Source organism: Necator americanus, chromosome II, assembly GCF_031761385.1.
Source record: "Necator americanus strain Aroian chromosome II, whole genome shotgun sequence".
In the NCBI taxonomy this organism is placed as follows: Eukaryota; Metazoa; Nematoda; class Chromadorea; order Rhabditida; family Ancylostomatidae; genus Necator; species Necator americanus.
Genome location: NC_087372.1, coordinates 5765778 through 5789441, shown reverse-complemented (window position 1 = coordinate 5789441; position 23664 = coordinate 5765778). Strand labels below are relative to the sequence as shown.

The window sequence follows — 23664 nt, the reverse complement described above, 5'->3', positions numbered from 1 at the left end:
GATGAAAAATTGTCGATGGTTTCGGGCGTTCTTTGTCACATCAATGATGAAAATCTCATCTTCTGTCTTCGACGCGATGCACCTTGAAAAAGTCGAGAAGTTTCTTGCATTGCTGTTTCCGATTCTTCTTTGATTAGTCATTTAGAACTTGTTCAGTGAGAAATTCATAACTCGTGAGCCGTATCTCGTTAAGGGCTATTATCCGAGGATATTTTGGAGAAATCGTCAGCTCTTGAGTCCTTTTGTAGAGGCTTGTAGCATCATTCCCTTGAGTCTTTTTTTAAAAACGATTTCATGCATTCTTCGAGTGTAGCCAGTTTTTGGGCGGCCAGGTTTTCGTTTGACATCAACGCGATCATTCGATGATCCATCCATTGTTTAATAATTTTTTGGACAGTTCGAAGTGTAGTCTTGAGTCAAACCGCAATTGTTGTTGACTTCATTCCACTTGCCGTCAAGCAGCGAACGCTTCTTCATTAGGACAAACTTTCATTGACCCTGAAACAGGAGTATTCGGAACAAAAAAACGAAAAACATAGTAGTAGCAAATCAAGTATATTCGAAATTAACTCTTGGCTCAGAAATCCCGGAGAAGATACGCGCCCCTACTTTTTCGTCACTCTGTAGTGCTCTCTGGATGAATTGTTGTCACTTGTCACATCACATCACTATTTCTGAAGGAATTTCAACACTAATTAGTTTTCGGAAAATTACACCGTACTATTTACCAGATAGGCGGTGGATTTTTCATTTTAACAGAAATATCCATGATGAATGAAGGGGATTCGATCAACTATTGGCACAAAACTCACTATCCATTGAAAAGCTATGCGAAACTTACGTTTTTCTTCATCATAATCTCTATAAATGGGTAGTTGTACAGAAGCTGTTTTTTGTGTACCTTCTATGTATGTTTTTCGTATCATCAGGGAATATTGTGCAGTAGAGGATGTGTTGTTACCGTCAACGCATGCATGTACAATAAAAGCAAATGATGCACATATGAGATTCGTCATGCGTATACGCAAAATTAACGGCTCGACTAGTTTTTCGTTGCTAACGATGGAGGTCGTGGAAGATGACTAAGTGTATGGTGAGTTATTTATGATGGGGGGCTTCGAAAAATCTGCAACAGCAGATATTTTTAGGTGTTTACGTAGAGCTTCTATCCACTTAGTCCATTTGTTGTCGTCAAAGTTGTGTCTGGCATTAGTAGGCATGATGCTTATTGTGGCGGAACGGCTAACTGAACCGCATCAATGTGCATCAGTGTTTATGAGTAGTAAGTTAGAAGTATGTAGTTCTATCCAGACTTTGTCATTCTATGAATTCGAATATAGACATTAGAACTGAGCTCTTAAAGGCATCATCTCACGAATCTGTGGTGGTACGGATTTCAGGTGGAGTATTCGTATCGTAAATTATGGAGAGATCGTAGATTATGGAGAGGGAGTGATTCCGTCCATTTCTTGCTAATCGGCGTGAAAAACGGCCCGGAAGATGCGGCGTGTGCGCACGGCTGGCGCGCTCCAATCGAACTCGTTGTAGAAAATAGCGCGCCAGAACGCTCGAAGCCGTATCTTCCGGGCCGTTTTTTTTTACGGCAATTAGAAAGGAATGGACGGAATCGCACCGCTCTCCTTAATTTACGATCCTGTATACGAATACTCCACCTGAAATCCGTACCACCTCAGCTTCGTGGGGTGATGCCTTTAAGGACAGCATACCACGGAATTGACAATGTTGAAAAAAATTGATTTACGTTAAATCAGTGGGTGGGTTGCTGAGGGAACCGACACGCATACACAGGAGGCGTTATGTGATGCATCGTAGGAATGATCTGCACAGCGTGGCCTTTTCCCACGCCGTTTTTCAGGATGATCAGAGGGGAATTGAGCGTGAACACGCTCATACTCGCAGTGTCTACACTCTTAACACTATCATTTCCTGTAAAGATTCTAACATCGTCAATTTCGTGGTTTGTCGCCTTTAACGCCCGACAGCGATATGTTATCCTCGTATTTTTATCTAAGTTATAGCAACGTCAAGGAGTTCCCCCTAACTCATCAGCTACGCTGGATCTCATACTTACTTATTTGTGGCAGTGTCAACCTGTAATCACCGCCAAGTGTGTTTAGTCAGGTGAGCGTAAAGCATCTACAGCAACTCACGCTTTTTCTTTCGCTTTTTTTTTCGCTAGACCCCTATGGTCAGGTCAAAACGACCTGAAGCTCGGTGCAGTTGCGTAAATGGCTGCTCTCGTAGCGGTGCGATGGAGCCTGGCGGTGCTCATCGGAAGAGGACCGTGCTACACTCACCGCCGCAGTTCGCGATGGTCCCATCTTGATCCCAACCCCCTACGTTCCACCACGTCGTTCCGAGCGCTGTTACTTACGCAACTGCACCGAGCTTAGCTTTGAACCGACTATATTTTCTCCTATCTGTTCCAGGCACAAATTGGGGACGTTCTCGTTTTTACCTTAAACACATTTGACGCCAAGTATAAATGCTGCTGGTTTTTTTTTTGTTGCAGTAATTTAGATTTGGCCTCTGTCGAGCCTCTTTAATTGGAAATCTATCTTTATCTCTATTATCACTGTAAACATACCGTAATCTCATTGGGTGCAAACTAATGAGATATGAGACATTCAGTGCCTGAAATCACAAATAGATCAATATTTTACAGATCTTGAAAAATGAAGTCTGCAGGTCTCGTCAAACGAAACGAAATGTGCAAGCTAACAATCTGACGGCTGAGTTGTCATTTCCTTTCTATGGTGGTGCGGTTGTGTGAGTTTTTCACTTCACTACTTTTTCCATTTTTTTTTATTTTTTACAGTAATTACATCTAGCATTCTCAAAGTCTTCCATAATAATAAGTTCTACTTTGTACGTACGTAAAAAAGAACATAGGAGCAAGGGCCGTTATTGCAAGCTATTTTCTGCGATAATTGCTCTTTGTCCCATTTGGTGGCGTTAGTGCTAATGTAAACCTTATTATTCTCACCTCTGTATTCTTATCACAACTCATCACTTTTTCTCTGTTAGTTGAATAGATGTGCAGGTAAATTTATTCATATGTGACACAATTAATGTGAGGACATGATCTATTTCATTTGATTCTTTTTTCATAGAATTTTTACAGTGATTTCTAGAAATTACGCAGATTTTTCGAGCTTTTTTTCGTTCTGCTTTGTTCTTTTTTTTTGAGTTTTTATACCGCATGCACTACATTCTTTCTTAATAGTCGTTTCGCTTATTTTTTTGAGGTTCCGATAATATTTATACTAGCGATTCCGGGATTTTCCCTCTATTTTCTCTTTATAATCTGGCTAACGCTAATTCGTTGCTCCCACCTCTTTGCTGTTGTTCTTGATTTCACTTTAGCAGCCGCTTTTGTTGAATGATGTATTTTCTCAAACGTAATGGAGTCTGTTTCTTATTGCAATACTGGTCTCAGAAGAATTGGTTTTGAAGAAAAACCGTAATTTCAAATAATGGCCATGTTAGATATGCTCTATAACTTTTCACCCTAGGGAAACAAAAGAAGGGAAGTGAGGAGAAGCGGAGAAAAAAAAAGGCACTTTTGAACTCAAATTGATACGATACGAATAATACGAAGGATTATTTCCAATATCAACATCTATTTCACAAATAACAGCTGAAAAACACACATGAAAGAAATGTCGTACGTGGTTTGTCGCCGTTAAAGAGAAACAAACAACAGCTACAGTTTCACCTGGTGTCTGAGTTAGACTCACCTGAGAATGTTTTCGATTGAATCAGGCACCCTGAGAATGTTCTCTGGTCAGACAATGTTATTTTGTTTTCTGAGTAATTGATGTGATATGATGACCGTGGTACGAACCTCCAGGACCATTTTGCGGTCATAAAGGATAAAGTTAAAGTTTCTGGCGTTGATCAATCCGCTTGGGATGCGCCCCCACGTTCACTTCAATTCAGAATCGTTTGAGGTTTACGAACGTGTAACTGACCTAGGCAATGACTTATGGTGGCTAGCCGATGTGTCAAGCCAGTGTTTTTATCCTCCCGGACATGTCTGGTATCAATTTATCGACCCCGGAGGGATGAAAAGCTTGGTGAGCACTAGGGCGGATTCGAACCTCTAATCGATCGTGCAGGAAGCGGAACCTCTAATCGCTACACTACACACGCCCCTTATAAATAAATAAATAAATAAATAAATATATATATATATATACCAACTGCGCTACACCCGACCCTTTTTGTTGTCATAGCGGACTTAATATACACGTACGCGACGTTTATGAGCTTATTTTAAGAAATGAGAAGCACTATCAACCACTTCTTGTTAAGAAACTTTCGGGTGTAAACAGATAAAACGAAAACTTAAAAAAAACTTAAACTAACTTAAAGACTTATGAACGAATACAGCTTTTTTTTCGAGAAAACACTGAAGAATTTGTCTCCATGAAAGAAAATCCACTGAAAAAAAGGTGGAAATCTTATTATGCAAATCTTAGTATCAATCGCATAGACCAATCGGAAATCCTTAGGAAATTTTTCCAAACATTGCAACGTTTAGATAGCTATCGTTACTAGAAAAAAAATATTGCAAAGAAAGTGCGGACTCGTAGAGAAATCCTTCTAAAATGGCTACAAGGGATTTCGGAAAGAAAAAGAATGGAAATTCATTTCCTCTTGCAACATTTAGCTGGCTATCATTTCTAAAAAGAAAAAAAAAAGACTGCAAGGAAAGTGCGGATCTTTCGATTAATGCGCCTGTGAACAACGGTGAAATTACCTTGAGAAAAAAACCCAAGAACAATTTTCTTTCGAAAGTGATGTTTTCACATGCGACATCACCATGGTGAGAGAACTCACTCAAAATCAAATTTCTGTCGACCATTAATTATGTCCACAAAAAAACGCAAAGGTATAATAAGCAAACCAGAAGACGGAATACGGAAGTAGTCGGATAGGAAGAAACGTAGCGATGATCTCAATGAAACCCTATGCTAAGAGGTCCGAGATGAGAGCGATGAGAGGAAGCAACAAATTACATTTCCTCAGCTTTTTACCATTTCTCTACTTTAGTTTTGCGGATTGAATTACGTCTTAATTTTGCCAAACTTCAACGGAGACTTATTAATGGCTACCGTTTACTCAGAGAATCACGAAACGGCCAGATTTGTCAAAAATTTAATTTAATTAATTTGAATTTAAAAAATTGGGGACACTGCTGAGTTGTCTTCACAAATCTCCTCAGTGATTGACAGGCTAACCTATGCAGGGGTCTTCGTATCCAGAGAAAATAAAAAAGTTTATTCTTGCTTTAATCGGGCTTTTTTTTATTAAAAAAAAGTCGTTTTTGATGGCAGACTATAGGTGTTATCTAGTCTGATTACAAATTCCAATTCGGACCAATAGAAAAAAAAAACTCCTTGACATTCTCTTGAGGATTTCTCAACACTGAATAATATTTTTCGTGTGTGATTCTTTATCACGTTTTGGAAATATGTAGGAATATGTAAGCTTGGATTTTTTTTTGCAGAGATAGTGTTAGTTTTTAAAATGTGAAAATATAATAATGATATGATGATGAGGGAAATATTAGAGATATTCCCTTTGTGAAACAACTTCACTAGTCTCTTCAGAGTTTCTAAACTTTCTTTGCTTTTTTGCTCACCGAGCTTTCGCTCATCCATAAAGCTATAATTAATGAAAAAATTAATAGTTAGAGCCAGATTCCCTTGTGTAGTAATTATTCACATCTGCACGAACTCATTATTGCTTTCCTTATTCGCTCCTTCCGTTTTTGTTGAGGATATGCTGGATAATTCTTGAATTTTTTAGTACTTTTCCAGAGAGAGAGAGAGAGAAAGTATTCTGTCCATGCCAATAGAATCCACAGCAACTTCTGTACGAAAAGAGGCGGATTTCGAATTCAAAGCTCGTAGCAAGCATTTCACTTGCGTTATTCGTAAATTATTTAGATGTCTTATTCCGGGCAAGGTTGTTTGTTGTGCCTTTCCCGTGGATACGAGTTCAACGGGTCCCACGACGATTTCTCGGGCATTTCGTCGGATTTTCATGCATTTCCTTGTTCTGCCGCTGGGCAGCTGTGCCGCCTGCCTGCGCTCATCCACAACGATACAAATCACAAAGTTTATGCTACGCGGAGGGCGGGCGCCTATAATCCTGTCAGTTCATAAGCGTTCGACGTTGTCGTGTCACAGAGCGCACCGAGCATCCAGAGTTTAATATTGGATCGGGGCGCCGATCTCTTCGATTACAGTGCTCTCTCGCCGCGTGTAATGTGTTGCTTGGTCTCATCGTTCTCATCTGGGAGGGTGGGGGGACCTCCTACCATTAGGTTTCATTGAGATCATCGCCCAGACCTCTTCGTATATGTCTATTTCCTCTTCTGGTTTACCTATTATATTTATATTCATACTTTATATTCATTTACATATTTATCTTCATTTATATTTGTATTTATTCCATTCATTTACATTTTACATTATTATTTTCCTACAAAATTTTATCTGAGTTATTTCTCTCACCATGTTGATGTCACACGTGAAAACATTTATATATTTATATTTTTAATATTTATATTTATTTCATTTGTTTATATTTACTATTGTCATTTTTCTATGCATATAATTAGTATTCATCAGAAATTTGTTTTGAGTTATTTCTCTCACCATGTTGATGTCACGCGTGAAAACACTTAAATATTTATATTTTTTTAGTATTTATATTTATTTCATTTGTTTATGTTTAAAATTGTCATTTTTCTATGCATATAATTAGTGTTCAGCAGAAATGAAATGATTTCAGTGAGTTCTTTCACCATGGTGATGTCACACGTGAAAACATCGCTTTTAAAACCTAATTGTTGTTTTTCTTCGAGATAATTCCCTCTTGGTTTGTGGGACTTAATTAGAAGATTCTGTCTTTTTCACTGTTTTTTTAAAAAGTAACTTAACATAACTAAATGTTACATGTTGAAATGAATTTCCATTGTTTTCTTTTCTTTTGTATTTATAGCTATTTTATTATTTTAGAAGGATTTCAGAGGTTGTTCGATTGTTTTACGGGATTAATAATTGCAAAATAAGATTTCAACAAACAATTAAGTACTTTCACATATAAATATTCTAGATTACTGTAGTTAGATGACTTAGAAAACCTACAGAACGTTCACTGATGGTTAGATAGGATGAAAAAAGGATGAGAAGAGAAAAGATAAGAAAAGGAGAAATCGTTTTGAGAATGAACTTATTTTTCTCGGTGATTCTTCCTCTCGGAGCCTCAGTTTTTTTCTTCGAAAAAAGTTATATTCATTCCTAATTTCTCACCCAGTTGAGTTTACCAATGAATAATTTTGTTATTGACCGTTTAGTGACCTTAAAGCCCTTAAAATTGTTCTTCAGAAAATTACTGTAGCTCTTCAGAGTTTCACTGAAGACTCTTCTAGTGTTCTATTTAATTTTAGTGCAGTAACTGCTCGAAGAGATTGAATTATGCTTGCACTCAGCCACAAATGCCTGCGAATACGTCTTTTTAGTTGTACTGCTTTAGCAGGTGTTCTTTTTAACATTTTTCTCTCGAAAAAATTAAACCCTGTTGTTAATTTTCTAGAGGAACAAAAATTTAAATTAAAAAAAATGAAAAGAGGAAATTAAACATTCGATAAGTTCCTATGAGATTCTAATTCCATTCGTTGATGAAACTAACGTCTTTTTAAAATTTCTAACCATATATTGATTTTTCTACCATTGCACAAATCCAAGGCGATATGGTTACTAAATTTTCCATAAGAATTTATCGAAAAAAAAATGCCACAAATATTTTCCACTTGTATGCATCCTATCCTGAGAAACAGTTCAAAAATTACAATAAAACAGGGTAGTTGCCCGTATTAAAGACATCACCCCACGAATCTGAGGTGTAGTACGGATTTCAGGTGGAGTTTTCGTACACGGGGTAGCAGATTATGGAGAGTGGGGTGATTCCGTCCAATTCTTCCTAATTGCCGTAAAAAAACGGCGCGGAAGGTGCGGTGCTGCACAAGGCTGGCGCGCTCCACTCGAACTCCTTGTAGAAAATGACGCCCCGGAACGCTCGAAGCCGCATCTTCTGGGCTGTTTTTTACGGAAATTAGGAAGAAATGGACGGAATCACTCTCCTCCACATAATCTATTATGCCACATACGAATCCACTTGAAATCCGTACCACCTCAGGTTCGTGGAATGATGCCTTTAAGAGGATCACAGGATAAAGTGTTTGGTGTTAATCAATCCGCATAAGATGTGCCAGCGCATTCACTTCAATTCAGAATCGTTTGAGGTGTATGAACGCATGTACAAGCCCTATACAATGATTTATCGGAGCTAGCTGATGTATCAAATCAGTGTTTTTTTTATGAAACGAAGGTTTATGAATTGAAATAAGGATTCTGATACAAAAATCCGCTGGCAAATTTCTACGAAGCCGATAAGAAATGCTGAATAGAACAGCCTCACATTAACTCTGTAATTTCGATTTGTTCTCTGTTGTTATTGTTAATTTTAGTAAAAAAAAAATTAAACAACAACCATTCTTCTTTATTCGGAAATGTGAAAGAAATTAGGGATTCCGGAAGAAACTTAAAATTCTTTTTAGAGAATGTTGATAGAGTTCGCCTCAAAAAACAAGTTCTTTGAAATGAAACGATGTTATCATAATTATTTTGTAAAAATTAATTCTCTAAAGCAGTCGTGTGGACATTCTTTAAAATCCCTCTTTTATCCACATTCCGAGAGAAGGAGAATTACCGCTTAACTACACTCGTAAGACTTAGCTGAAATTGGAAAATGGTTCAGCAAAAAAAAAAACATTAATTCCGTGAATCCTTTGATTAAATGTCGCACGCTCATTCGACCGTTAAGAAATACTGTAAGTTTATTTGCTGTTGCAAGAATCGCGTAGTGTAGTCATCTCGGATAATAATTCACTTGGATTTCTGTGGAATCTATCTTGCATTCCACATTTATCTTCTTTCTAGTGCCTTTCGCGATCAGCTGTGTTATTTGTAACATTCTTGATCAATGATCAATGATCAGTGATGTGGTTGAGATCATTTCTGAGAAATTTGGGTGCGATTCCTCGTTCCTAGTTTCTCTTACCCCATTCTCTATAAATCTGTCGCTGAAGCTATACTTATTGCCAGTTTTTTTTTAAATATGTAGTATCTGCACCTCGCCTCTATTCACAGTATTTTTCCTCTTCATTTCCGTTGTTTTTTTTCTTCCTCAAATCCTATTTCCATTCCTCATTTCCCGTAATCAATCTTTCATCAAATGAATGCTAACCTGTGCATTTTCGGACACATCTCTTTCCTCAGGGGGAAAAAAACCTTGGATTTGTTCGTATCTGGGATATTTGAAATCTTTGCTAGTGATACTTAATGGGTGATATACGTGTCCCATTGCTAACGAGACACTTCAACTGGAAGTTTTTCAAACACACGCAGATATGTTCAGGTGGAATTACAGCTTTGGCGACAGGTACCGCCCTGCTGTGTTCGTTACGAACGTCGTTTATAGTTTTTTCTGTTATTGTTTTAGACTGATAGGTGTTCTCCACACACACACTGCTGTCTTTAAACAAAAGGTGCTGGATTTATAGGGTTTATTTTCCAAGTTTCTATGCTATGCTGTAATTTACAAACATAATTAATAATTATAAATCATGCTTAAATACGGCTGGCTCACGGTAAGACGAGATCGCCTAAAATAATCTTGTAAACCTGCGTAGGTTCGTTGAGAAGGGCATTTTCCTGTGGTCCGCACATAGGCGCTCCAATTGACGCCTAAATACGTGTAGATTACGGTAGGACGGACTCGCCGAAATTCACCTATTGTCGTGCCAAGACGGCATAGAACAAGGTGGCGAGGATCGTGATGGAATCGTTGCTGGCACCACCCATCGCTGCAGCTCGCGAAGGTCCCACCTCGATTCCAACTGCTATCTCCATCGCACGAGCGTCGAGCGCAGATGCTTACGTTACTATATTACATTTATACATACGCAGATTCATGTCGTTTTGACCCGACTGTAGGTAAGGGTGATTCCGTCCATTTCTTCCTAATTCCGTAAAGAACGGCCCGGAAGATACGGTTTCGAGCGTTCCGGCGCGCTATTATCTGCAAGGGGTTCGATTGGAGCGCACCAGTCGTGTGCCCACGCCGCATCTTCCGGGCCGTTTTTTTACGCCAATTAGCAAGAAATGGACGGAATCACCCCCTTCTCCATGATCTGCGATCTCGTATATGAATTTTCCACCTAAAATCCGTACCGCCTCAGATTTGTGGGCCTTTAAGCAATGAATACGCCGCCGAAGAGCCCCCATTGATTTTTGACCGCACGCTCGTGGATGCGGCGCGTGTAGAAGAGTAACGTGTTCCCTCGCCGTTTTTTTAGGGCAACTAGGGGTAATTGAGCGTAGTCACGTTCGTTTCCGTAATTCACAACCCAAACATTTCCTTTTCCCTGCGACTTCCGTATCACGTCAATTTCGTGACGAGCTGCCCTCTTGATTTAGAATATTCCGGGACCAGAACTCTTGAGTTAACAAACTTTACCAAAACAACGATGTTGTCGTAGAGTGTGTTTTGAAGCAAACTGATCGGGTGTGATGATGTGCCGTTGTTGTTGTTGTTGTTGTTGTTGTTGTTGACATATGCAGAGCCTTCTTGAGATTACATCATTTACCCAGCCCATAACCGACATCGGTGAAATGCAGGCTTTTTAAAATGCCTCAGGGGATTTTTGTGCCCTTGTTTACATTATTCTCCTTCCTGATCACAGGAACATTTTTTGGATAGGCGAGAAGTGTTGGGTCATTTCTACGAACATCGGATAACGAACGATGAAATACTGTATCCGCAGGATACAGACTTTCAATACTTTTTGGCAATCGCTATTATTTGACCTTGAATTGTTGAACTTTTCGGCTACAGCTCTACTAAAGAAAACAATTGTTGAACTTTTGTTTTGGGTTCGCTCTTTTTACACCACGACCACTTTATTAAATGGCTGTGCACAGTTCTGCTGCTACATGTACATATTTACGAAGAATCTATAAGTTACCAAGAAATTCTAATTAGAATTAATTATAACTCGGTAGACTAACGTATTTGAATTGCCGAGCGTGTATGTCCCCATTCCTATTTCCATTCCAAATTGTCTCTAGGGACAGAATTGACTTGCAAGCTAATTTTGTAAATTTATGCACCTTATTGGGTTGATTTGTTCGCCTCAGAATATGCATATAATATACATTCAAAGGCAGTATGCCACGAATCTGACGTGATGAGGGAATCCGTGGGAACAGCTTAAAGGCACCACTCCACGAATCTGAGATGGTACGGATTTCAGGTGGAGTACTCGTATACGGGATGGGAGACTATGGAGAGAGGGCTGATTCCGTGAATTTCTCCCTGATTGCCGTGAAAAACGGCCCGGAAGATACGGCTTCAGGCGTTCTGGCCCACTATTTTCTACAAGGAGTTCGACTGGAGCGCGCCAGCCTTCTGCGGCGTCGCATCTTCCGGGCCGTTTTTTACGGCAATTAGGAAGAAATGGACGGAATCACCCCCCTCTCCATAGTCTCCCATCCCGTATACGAATACTCCACCTGAAATCTGCACGACCTCAGATTCGTGGGGTGATACCTTTAAGATGGGATTGTAGATTGCGGAATATCAGGGGTGATTCCGTTCTCTTTGACGTGGTTATTTTTTTTACAACGATTAGAAAGAGATGACTGGAACCATCCCTGATCCCGCAATCTACAACCTCATCTATAGCTTGTCCAGCGGTTTCCCTCATTACGTCAGATTCGTGATGTACTGCGTGGGAACCTCTTTAGTTCTTACGAGATACGTTAGAACACTCTTCTGTGTACACTTTCTGGTTCCCTAGTTCATTGGTGTTATATCCATTTTCATTGGTTTCACATGAATAAGCTTGTTAGACAAAATCACAGATCTTCGACCGCTCGCACTTGGATGCGGCGCGTGGGCAAGGATGGCGCGTTGCGACTGAAATGGTCGCAAAAGACGATTCTCACGACGATGACGGAGTTATGGGCGGAACTACTCCGGATCCCGCAATCTACAGGTCCATCTCTAGCTTTTCCTGTGGATTCCCTCACTACGTCAGATTCGTGGTATGCTGCCTTTAAAGGCTATCCCGAAAACAACGTATTCTTTAGCTATGGGTAATGAATATCCAGTGATTCAGCGTTATTAATTGTAGAATCTTGACTACATTTTCTGAATGACACTTTTTTGGACTCACACAGAGTAAGATTGGGGAACTCCCTAATTTTTTGTATAAGTATGAATATGGTTGCGTACGTTGACGTTAGAAAGAGATCAAGCGCTCATCAAAGGATGCAACGCTTCTCGACCTCTCAGATTAATTACGGGGAAATTGGTGCGCATGTAAGTAAGTATGATAGGTTGATCAATATTGTACTGCACCTGGTTCAATAAATAAGCAGTTGTCTGGAAAAATAATCAAAACGCGGTTACATCATAACTGTTACCTCCCATAATGCAGTGCAGTGGATGACTTACGCATTTGATGCTAAGCAATTAAAAAAAAAAAGAATAGTCGAAACGTTTCGTGCACTTGTGGGGTACTACTGAAGTTTGCATACACTTCTAGAATTTTTGCGAAAAAATTATAGGTTCGTAAAATGTCGCAAATTTCCACATCATATCTCTCAGTGAAATTGGACTTTGAATCCTTTGAAATTAAGGTCCTTTGTGTGCATCAGAAAATTCAGAAACGAAATTTTTTTATGAGCTGAAATTCGAATGCGGTTAGAGGTCTTGATATTTTTCTAGCAAATTGACCTCAAAAAACCTCGTATTGATTTTTATTCAAAAAACCTTTGGTAATATTTTTTTCATAAGCGTAATCTTCTTCGAAAGTGAAAAGAGGTTTACGGACCTAAATTGTACTTTTCTTCTCGTACTTTTCTCATATGTCGTTCTTTCGAAGAGATTACGCTTAGAGTCTGTCTCTTTAGTTGTATAGAGCTTTGATCGTTTAGATTGTCGAGAATTGACTCTTCCGTCTAAGGCTCTGAAGAAGGCGCTTTCCGGAAGGTTAGCCAATAAAATCAATTAACATCGTCGTGTACAGCTCATAAAAAATCAATACGACATCTTTTTAAACCGAGATTCTTTGAAAGTTGAATATTTCGACTTCAAAATAGTTTAGCGCACGAATAAAAATGTTTGTTTTCTTCTTTGAAAGTGAAAAGAGGTTTACGGACCTAAATTGCACTTATCTTCTCGTACTTTTCTCATATGTCCTTCTTCCGAAGAGTTTGAACAAATACAATTGTTTCCGAAAAAAAAAAACTCGTTTCTCGTGTGTTTTAATCCTTGATTTATAGTTCTTTTTTTTCCTGTCAACGTAATTTGAGGAGGGGTGAGAGATCAACCGCAACGAACTAACATTCCGCTTTACAACGAGATTCAATAACGAAGCACATCATATGTACAGTGGCGCATGAACTAAACACATGAATTAAATTGCTTTAGGATGTTGTTTCGTTGTTTTTTTTTGTATTCATCTTGGTTTCTATTTTAAGGCTGAAATAATAGCTATTATCCATATCTGATGCCTTAGCCTTTTTCGAATTTTCGCCCCCGTTGTCCTCGAATCATCACAAATCTTTAAAAGAAATCTCAGATGGAACTCAACCTGTTCAGCGAAACCAGAAAAGGGGGAAACTTATCGTTAATTACTTCTCAGGTTGTATTTTGTTTGTTTTTCCTACACTACGGAGAACATAATCGTAAGCAAAAAAGTGAAAAAAGAAGGATTATAAAAGGATAAGGGATAAAGTCACTGGCGTATCAATCCACTCGGGATGCGCCAACGCGTTTTACTGGAATTCGTAATCATTGAAGTTTTGGAACACGTCTTGGTCTTCACAATGACTTACGGGACCAGTCGATGATCAAATCAGTGTTTTTATCCTCCGAGACAAATCTGGTGCCAATTTATCGACCTCGGGGAGATGAGAGGATTGGTTTGCACAAGGGCGGTTTCGAACCCTCGCCGGTGTGGCTACAACGGAGTTCTTATCGACTGCGCCACTCCCGCCTAAAAAAAATTATAAGACATAATAATTCGATATTATTAATACAATGATATGGCTTAATAATATTATATTCACATATTTCAATAGTATAATATCTACTTATTTATATTCCTTATATTATAATATGATACAACCATATAATGTGTTTTAAATGATTAGTTGAAGTCATTTATTTACGAAAAGCGCACACTTTTGTGAACGTGAAATGGAACGCTTACACGTATCGTGCACGTACATTCTCCCGGAGCTATTGCAATAATTTCCAATAAACAGGTGAAGCCCTCGCTTCTCAATATTATTGTTCCTCTGTTATTCTATTTTATTTTATTTTTGTTTTCGTCTACGATTATATCCTGCGCAGAAAAAAAAAGAAAAGAAGAAAAGAAGAAAAATTAGAAAAAACGGCAAAGTAGAAGAATTTTTCATGCGATAACATTCTACACAGGACGAAAAAGAAACCAACAAGTAGAATCTAACAAGTATCTTATTTAAATGATTTGCTATACTTTATAATAATACTATATAATTATAGGAGGGGCGGGTGTAGCGCAGTCGGAAAGAGGTTCAGCTTCCTGCACGATCGATCGAAGGTTCGAATCCGCCCTAGTGCTCACCAAGCCTTTCATCCCTTCGGGGTCGATAAATTGGTACCAGACTTGTCTGGGAGGATAAAAACACTGACTTGACACATCGGCTAGCCCCCGCAAGTCATTGTATAGGCCAGATACACGTTCGTAAACCTCAAACGATTCTGAATTGAAGTGAACGTGGTGGTGGATCCCAACCGGATTGATTAACGCCAGACACTTTATCCTTTTTATTATAATTATACTGTTTAACTCCACTGTACTATATCTTCCTTTTTAATTTTGCTGAACAGTTCGAGTTCTATCTAACTTTCCTTTCAAAGACTTAAATTGTTACAACGAAATCTCACAGTTTTATGTCGATAGTCAAATTTAAGCAACAGCCAAGATTGTTAACAAACTTTATTACGGCTAACGTTTCTAAGGAGCGATTGCACCACGCGGATATCCGCTAACATCACGGCAACGCGGCTACTGAAGTACGCACAACGATTTAGGCTCTTTTGGTTTTTCTTTCCGGGTGTAGTATTCTAGGGGATGATGACTTGTTCTGGATGAGGCATTTGAGAGGATATATTGCCAGATTATTGCATTTTCAGACTCTGAGGAAGACGCCGAAACGTTAGCCGTAATAAAGACTGTTAACAATCTTGGCTGTTGCTTAAAGGCATCACCCCACGAATCTGGTGGGTGCGGATTTCCGGTGGAGTATTCGTATACAGGATCGTAGATTATGGGGAGGTGATTCTTTTCATTTCTTCCTAATTGCCGTTGAACTTTTGCACTCACAGTTTTATCTTTGCTAGTATTAGCTGATAAAATTGAAATAAATGAACTAAGCGGGATTCGTTTCGTATCTTTTTTCTGGCCACCAGTGAAGACCTACGTGAAACATTTCGACTGGTGCTAATTGCATTGGAATATTTCGTTTTTTCTTCCGTTGTTGCAAATTTCTGCAAACACATACGTGGAAAAACATTTTATATAAATGTACACAAAACTAGGATGGGCACCTTATTACGAGGATTATTGCCAATTCTTCTTTTTTATTGTCTCGCGTAGGCCTCGGAAAAAAAGTTCTCCCCGCTAAATTTTTGGAATTCGTTTGGGTTTTTCTTTCAGCTATATGCGAACTTTTGAATATGAGAACTTCATAGCACATTTTGCAGTTACTCCATTTCTTGAAATTTTCTCAAAATTCAAAATTCTCAAAATACGTGCGAATTTATTGGAAATAGCACACCACTGCTATCGCAGAGTTGCTGGGAAGAATATTAGTTTTTCAGTTTGAATACTACTGTAATTTTAATACTATATTTTAAATAATTTTTATAATCTATGGTTTTTGTTTTTTTAGTTATAATTTTTGCAGAAGTGTACCATCCTGGAAGTCATAATCTTGATCTTTACAGGAAAAAATTACAGTTGAAAAAGAAAAAAAATTTCTCCTTGATGTTTTGTTAATTTTTCCTTTCGTCTCAAAATGGCACCAAGAGGGTACCACCTAGTCATTCTTTTCAAATCCCCCTCCCCGCTCCCATTCCACTCCCGACCGACACCGAATCTCCACACAGAAGCAAGAGATGGATTTTTCTGTGGATTGTGGGAAGAGTTAGAGTTATCCTGGGGATTTGCACACCAGAAACCTTTTTCTAATGTGGACCTAAGTAACATCTGTGAGTTTAAAAATAAATATGAGGTAATCAATCCATAGCAGCCGTGAGGTCTGGAAATAGCACACCTTACAGTTCTGGGAAGAATTTGTTTTTTTATATTATTTATTTTTATTGGTTTTTGTTTTTATTTTTGGAGTGTACCATCCAAAATATTTTGATCAAATTGATTTTCGGAACTTCCTGAAAATTTTTCGCCCTTCCCCTTCCGTCTTTTGGCTTAGATTAATTGATAACACATCTGTCATGGTGGAGAAGGACAATAGCATGATGTAACGGTTGTCACTCACCTGCAACGTATGTGTTGGTTCAGCGGCATGAATATTTATTAATCTATATGATCCTGAATTGAAATCAGATGCACTGCGGGGTCCCAAAAGGATTGATCAACGTCGAGAACTGTAACATCCCTTTCAAATGTTCCTTTTTTTCGGTTTTTAGAGATTCCAGCATTCCAATTTCTTCATTGCTACAGCCATTTCACTTCAATTTAACTAGTTATTACTAATTTTTTTTTCTAAATCAGATTTTTCATTCTTATTTCGGCTCTCGACCTTTAGAATTGAAATTTTCTCTGTAAAAGCCAAGACTATAGTATTGAAACTAACTATAAATTAATAACACATTCGTCTTCGTGGGTAAGAACAATAACATGATCCAAGGGTTTACTACGTACGTATTTCATTCGCCCGTAACGTATGTTATGAATATATAATATAATATTTATTATCATTATTTATTATAATTTATTATTATCGTATTATAATATATGAATATTTATTTATCTCTACGATTCTGAATTGAAGTCGAATGTCCCGAGAGATCCCAGAAGCATTGATCAGGGTCGTCGAGAACTCTATCATTTTTTCAAGGTTTTTCAAGGTTCAATTTTTTTTGTTCTGCAAAAGGTGGAGCTGATGTTCTATCTATTTTTTCATGCTTTAATTTACTTTTTTTTTTCAACTGTATATTAATTACCCTTTATTTATTTTATTAATTAATTTGAGAAGATATATTGAAAATGATCTGATTTTCCAGGCTCTGACGAAGGCGACGACGCCGAAACGTTAACCGTAATAAAGTTTGTTATCGTAATCATAGTTTACTCAGCCACAGAATCTAAACAAAGTTTAAACTCTCTTCAGAGACTTTTAGTTCTTAAACCGTATGCTGTAGGGACGCTGAAAAAAGCCAACAGAATAAAATAAAGGGAAATAAAACAAATAAAGAAAAAAAGGTAAGCCAGTAAAACTAAAAATACTAATCGAAGCATACTTAAAAAGGAAAAAAAAACACTTTGTTGATGGAGTCACCTTGGAGTCGTTATCAAAAATCGAAAAATCAAACTCATCGGTTCCAAAATTTGCATCGATTTTGAACCTCAGCCTAATAGTTGCATCGTTTCTTTTCTTAATGTTCCCGTAGGATTTTCGTTGTTTGACCTTGTCTACGCACATTACGTATCCAGATTGACATCTGGTTCCATTTTATGGACGAATTGTGGTCGTTCCCCTACGTGTGACTGTCCCAATATTTAATTTATTTTATTCTACCGTTCACTTTGTTTAAACAGTTGTTGTGATTCCACGTTCAAGAGTGACGCAAGTATTCTCAAAAAGGAAAAAGGTCGTATATGAAAGGGATCGGCATCCCATTACTGGCGTATCCTATCGCTATTCAACGGTAGATTTTTTGTTCACTCTGAATTAAAGGCATCACCCCACGAATCTGGGATGGTACGGATTTCAGGTGGATTATTCGTATATGATCGTAGATTATAGAGAGAAGGGTGATTCCGTCCATTTCTTTCTGATTGCCGTAGAAATCGCCCCGGAAGATACGGCTTCGAGCGTTCCGGCGCGCTATTTTCTACAAGTTCGATTGGAGCGCGCCAGCCGTGTGCACGCGCCGCATCTTCCGGGTCGTTTTTTACGGTAATTAGCAAAAAATGGACGGAATCATCCCCCCCCCCCTTTCCACAATCTACGATCCCGTATTCGAACACTCCACCTGAAACCCGTACCACCTCAAATTCGTGGGGTGATAGATGGTCCGGAACGTTCCCAGGAAAAATTTCACTCCTTTTTATAAATGATTGATTGATCGGTGATGTATTTGAGTCCTTTCAATCGTTTTTTTTTCAGCCAATACTTCTCAAATATGTAAAAATTCTAGTTCTTCAAACATTTTACAAATACTCACAAATATTTCTTTTTTCTTCATGTTTATTTTATAAATAAAAAGGGAAATAATCTATACCCTATTTATTTATTAACTTATCTACCCATTTATTTATTTTCTTTTCTACTTATTTATTTATTTATATATTCACTTATTTATCTTCTCGTTTATTTACTTTATCGTTTATTTATTTATTTTATTTTCTTATTTAATATTTATTTATTCATTTACCTGTTCATTTATTTATTTGCTTATTTGTCTATCTATTTATTCAATTACTTATTCGTTTATTTATAATTTATTTATTTATTTGCTTTTTTATTTATTTATTTGTCTATTTATTTATTGATGCAAACTGAGATTTGGTAGTTGCTTTTTCGACGAACACTGTCTGCCCATCAGGTGACGAATGCCCAGAGTTGTTTACTTGACTTGGAAATATTTAGTAAATATTTTAGATAATTACCAATAGTTACCCATGATAATTAATTACTAATTATAATTACCCATGATTTTTCCTATTTTCCATAGCGTAATGGCGTGCACTGTTTTTCAAACAAACGTCACAAGAACTTCAAGTCATCCTTAGATTGAAATCACCATCAAAATTCTCCCGGAAAGCACTTCAATATCTAAAGAAATCTGTGCGCATTTTGCTAAACAACGAAGAACGTCCGCTCAGTGGTGTTCGTTCTCTGCACCGTATCCTTTTTATCTGCAATTTATGACTGTTCACTTAGTTCCCTCCCGGAAATGCATCCGATATTTCAATTTATCCAGCTAACCTTTCAATACTTCACTTTATTTCGTTAATTCTCTTTACGCATACGGTATACTGTAGATAGATGTTCAAGTAGTTGTTAAGAATGTAGTTGTATGTACTTTCTTAGAGGATTGAGCCAATTCATATTCTGCTTCGCTGTGCAGGAGAAAAAAATGCAAATAAGATATTTGCACATAAAAACAAGTGCACTTGCACTTTCTCTTCCTAGAAAATCTCCTAGGAGAGAGAAAAAAAAGAAGAAAAAGATTCACGATGAGATGAATCTCCTAGAAATTTCGCTATTTTAGCTTCTCTCACTTTAGAAACTTCGCTATTTTAGCTTTTCTTACTATCTTTTCTTTTTATTTTGCATTTTCCAACCACATACTTCCTCTTTTCTCTTTCTGTTTCTTTTCCTCATACCTAAAAAAAAACTGTACCATATATGATTCATGGACAAAATCTTTTATGGATTTATAATTTTTTAAAATGCTTTTTTTTCCACTTTTATTGAATGCAGTTTTTATGGAAAATTTCGCGGAAAAATATGAAGATGTTACTTCTACAACGCTTTATTTTTATTGGCTTAACAAATAACAAAAAATTTGAAATAATAAAAAATACTAATAATAAAAAAAAAAAAAGCAGATAAAATTAAAAAGTCAAAATAAGAAATAAGAAAATAAAAAAATAAGAAAATAAAAAAAATAAAAATAAAAAAACAAAAAAAAAGCGAAAGTAAAAAATTTAAATGTGGGAGAAATGACTTCGCCTAAAATTCTTGGCGCTCCAATGAAGAGAGTTTTTTCCCCGGCCGTTAAGAAATATGTATAGCATTTGCATAGTGTAACAATGACAATCGTCGATAACTGGATGCGAAGGATCCACAACCTATCGACCACATCCACCATATACTGAGCACTGAAAGAAATTTGTGCCTAATTTTTAGCGTTATTCTCATTTCTATCTGAGACTGATTAAATTCTTTTTGATTCAATAAAATTTTAAAACGAAAGAACACCTGGAGGTTTTTTTTTTCTCGTGTTTTTCTAACAGCAAACAAGCACTTGGAAAGAAATCCGATGACGTTGTTGCATTTTTCGCGATGGTACTTTTCTGGAATAGAATAATCGAGGACCGAATTTATTTATTTTTATTTTTACAGAACGTTTTCATATAGTCCTTTCTTCGGCAACGGTTACGTACAGTAATGGAGCAAACACTGCCGTCTTTACTGTAGTGCGACTAGGATATTCTTTCTTTTTGGGATATAAAATAATTGAATTAAACTGAACTGAATGGGAAATAAAAATAACTAAATTTATTTTCGTTCTTTGGATGCATAAAACAGTGCATCCAGAGAACGAGAATAGATTGCATTCAACCATTTCTAGAAAGAAGTGCAATAATAACCTATTTAAACATTTTTTTCGCGGTAGTGCAACAATGCTACCGTTATTATTGCGTTCCTTCCTATGGTTGTTTGAATGCAATCTATTCTGGTTGCATATTTTTTACCCTATAGAAGAGGAATGCACTAGTCAGAGTACTGTAAAGACGGTGGTGTTTGCTCCACTACCGTATTCGCTTAGTCCAGCCCTTTGATTCACACGAAACTATTTAGGATATTTATAATGTAATAAGTTATGTTATAATTACACAAGATATTTCGTGAGAATTTTCATTGATTGTGTCTGAATTTTTTCTCAAGCTGTCAAAGTAACATAGAGAATCTTAAGTTTTATTAGGTTGGTGCACAAATAATGGCATTTTTTTTATTATTTAAACTCGTTCAGAGAAAAAAAGAGTTTTATTTCATCCTTCTTCCTATAACATGTTTATTATGTTTTAAATATATTATATATTATTATATTTTCATGTTATTTAAACTTTGTTCAAGGAAAAAAGAGTTTAACGTCATCTAACATGTTTTATGGTTCAACATTACCTAAAATGTTATATGGAAGAGTATTTTTTACCTATAAGAAAACATTTTTGGTTTTTTATGCTGATTTAATTTTTGCTAAATATTTAAATTCTAGTCAATAAATATTTTATATTTTGTTTTTTTAGTCAATAAATAGCAAGATCTCGTTCTATTTGCATGTTATCTATAGATTTAGCAAAAGTTAGATTTTTTAAGCTTTTTTTTCTGCCTTTTCGCTTCCTGGTTATTCTTCCTCTCACCATCTCATATTCAGTGCTCGTTTAAATGAATTTTTCAAGTAATTCTTTGCCTGCTTCCTCAATAATGCACTTTTTTCGTAGCTTTCTTTCAAATATTGATGAATCGGCTTCTTTCATAGCGCAATGGCACTGCTCTTATGCAGAAATCGTTTCTGGATACGTGTGCTTGTCGGATTGAGATTTCATCTCTTTCTTTCAAGAAGAGAATACCTTCCTTCTACTCATCTGAACCCTCATCTCATCTTCATCTGAGCTCTCCAAATTCATATAGAAAAGTGGCAAAATAGTTAGGTAACTGTCGTTTTTCGATAACATATATCGGTAGAATCTGTATCATTCGTACATCCGTTTTTTTCCGAAGTTATCACTAGTAAATAGGGCGCCACAAATTCCATATTCGTGATAGGTTGCGTTTAGACACTTTTCTTGCATTCAAAAATATCCGACTCAGTGTTTTGCAGAGGCGCTGCCTAAATCTCTTTTTGTTCCACATTATTCTCTTCTTTCACCGCAGAACTTGGCTTTGTGTTAAAGGCATCACCCAACGAATCGGAGGTGGTACAGATTTCAGGAAGAGTATTCGTATATGGGATCGTAGATCATGAAGAGGGAGTGATTCCGTCCGTTTCTTCCTAATTGCCGTAAAAAACGGCCCCGAAGATGCGGCGGCGCCCAAAGCTGGCGTGCTCCAATCGAACTCTTTGTGGAAAATAGTGCGCCAGAACGCCCGAAGCCGTATCTTCCGGGCCGTTTTTTACGGCAGTTAGGAAGAAATGGACGGAATCACCCCCCTCTCCATAGTCTCCCATCCCGTATACGAATACTCCACCTGAAATCCGTGCCACCTCAGATTCGTGGAGTGATGCCTTCAATTATTCTCGGAATGGTGAAACAACTATGGCATTCGACAACTAGACAGGGTCACGTTAGAATGGGATTGCGTGGTTTTCAAGAATAGAGTGGGCCGAAATTGTCCACAAGGCTCTGATTGAGTGCCGTTGGATTCCCTAACTCTTCATACTCATCATTTTCATAATCAAATGAGAACCTACCTCACCTTTCCAACACAAACCAATCAATTTATGTTTTGTATGTAGTGAAGTGTATGGTATCTCATAGATTGTTAGGAACCTTTATTTTACTTTATTGCCTGAAATCGATGTGCTATTTGCAATCTGGACCACCAAATATCTCATATGTTTCATGCTCGTTCACTGAAATTCCCTGTTCACTAAAAGTATATCGGTTCAAAGAATCCCCAAGTACAAGACAAGAGAATCTGGAATTTTGCTTAAAATTTAAATATAGCGTATCAAGAAATTGACGTAGTATGAAAATTTCAATGAAAACATAGAGGCGGAGGTATACGAGTGTGAGCGTTGCTGCACTCAATTCCCTCTAATCATCCTGAAAAACTACAGGGGAACGGCGTTTGTTCCCACGAGGTACGTAAAAATGCTCTATCTCTGTCTACGCGCCGCATCCGTGAGCGAGCGGTCGAAGATCAATGAGGTCTCCTCATCTTTGTATCCAAATAAAACCAATGAATCGGTGACTGATGGGGGTGGAACGTGTACAAAGGATGGCACGTTCTAACGTACCTCGGACGGACTAGGGGTTTCCCATCACACATCCGGTAGTCGGAGCCGGTGCTTGGAACTCCGTTCACTTTTGGATGGTTTTTGGATCTTAATCATTCGAGCTGCACCTCATGAGCTGGACCTCTTTACCTGAGCAGGATTCGGTTCCTCCCCATCGCACCCATGTCTTCCCACACCGTCTTTCGGGGCGATTCTTGGGGAACTGAGAGTGACCTCGGTCATATTCGTAATCTACACCTCTAACTCCATGTTTTCCCTCACGTTTCCACACTCTGTCAATTTTGTGATACGTTGACTTTATACATTTCCAGCAATCATCCTTGCGAAGCGATAGATGCTCAAACTTGTACTATGCTCTCATTAGCCGAGTTCTCATGTTGCTGCTCTTGTTCTCGGTTTCTTCCGCATCTAAAAAGAGCTCGAACGATTCATTCCTTTCATCCTAGGAATTAGACAACTGAAAATTGACGACCAAGTAATGCCTGTGCTTTTCTGAACAGATGTAAAAGA

The 23664-nt window shown here is 37.6% G+C and overlaps 2 protein-coding genes across 3 annotated transcripts; both read left to right on the top strand.

Annotated features, from left to right (window-relative positions):
- Window positions 1-1218: 1218 nt before the first annotated feature.
- RB195_016964 (uncharacterized protein) lies at window positions 1219-15479 on the top strand (the record flags this gene model as incomplete). 2 transcript variants are annotated; one of them, XM_064183733.1, is made up of 5 exons in its annotated part: window positions 1219-1282; window positions 2106-2142; window positions 2710-2790; window positions 12024-12157; window positions 15349-15479. In XM_064183733.1, 5 exons carry the CDS (start codon window positions 1219-1221, stop codon window positions 15477-15479), a joined length of 447 nt encoding a protein of 148 aa, XP_064039614.1. The 2 variants fall into 2 exon arrangements, with proteins under 2 accessions (XP_064039614.1, XP_064039616.1); XM_064183734.1 differs by lacking the exons at window positions 2710-2790; window positions 12024-12157; window positions 15349-15479 and adding an exon at window positions 1877-1978 and having other exon boundaries at window positions 1219-1293; window positions 2040-2138.
- Window positions 9509-15355, top strand: RB195_016965 (uncharacterized protein; the record flags this gene model as incomplete). The annotated part of the gene is made up of 4 exons (XM_064183735.1): window positions 9509-9540; window positions 9601-9646; window positions 12024-12157; window positions 15349-15355. The coding sequence occupies 4 exons, from the start codon at window positions 9509-9511 to the stop codon at window positions 15353-15355; spliced, it is 219 nt and encodes a 72-aa protein (XP_064039615.1).
- Window positions 15480-23664: the final 8185 nt, after the last annotated feature.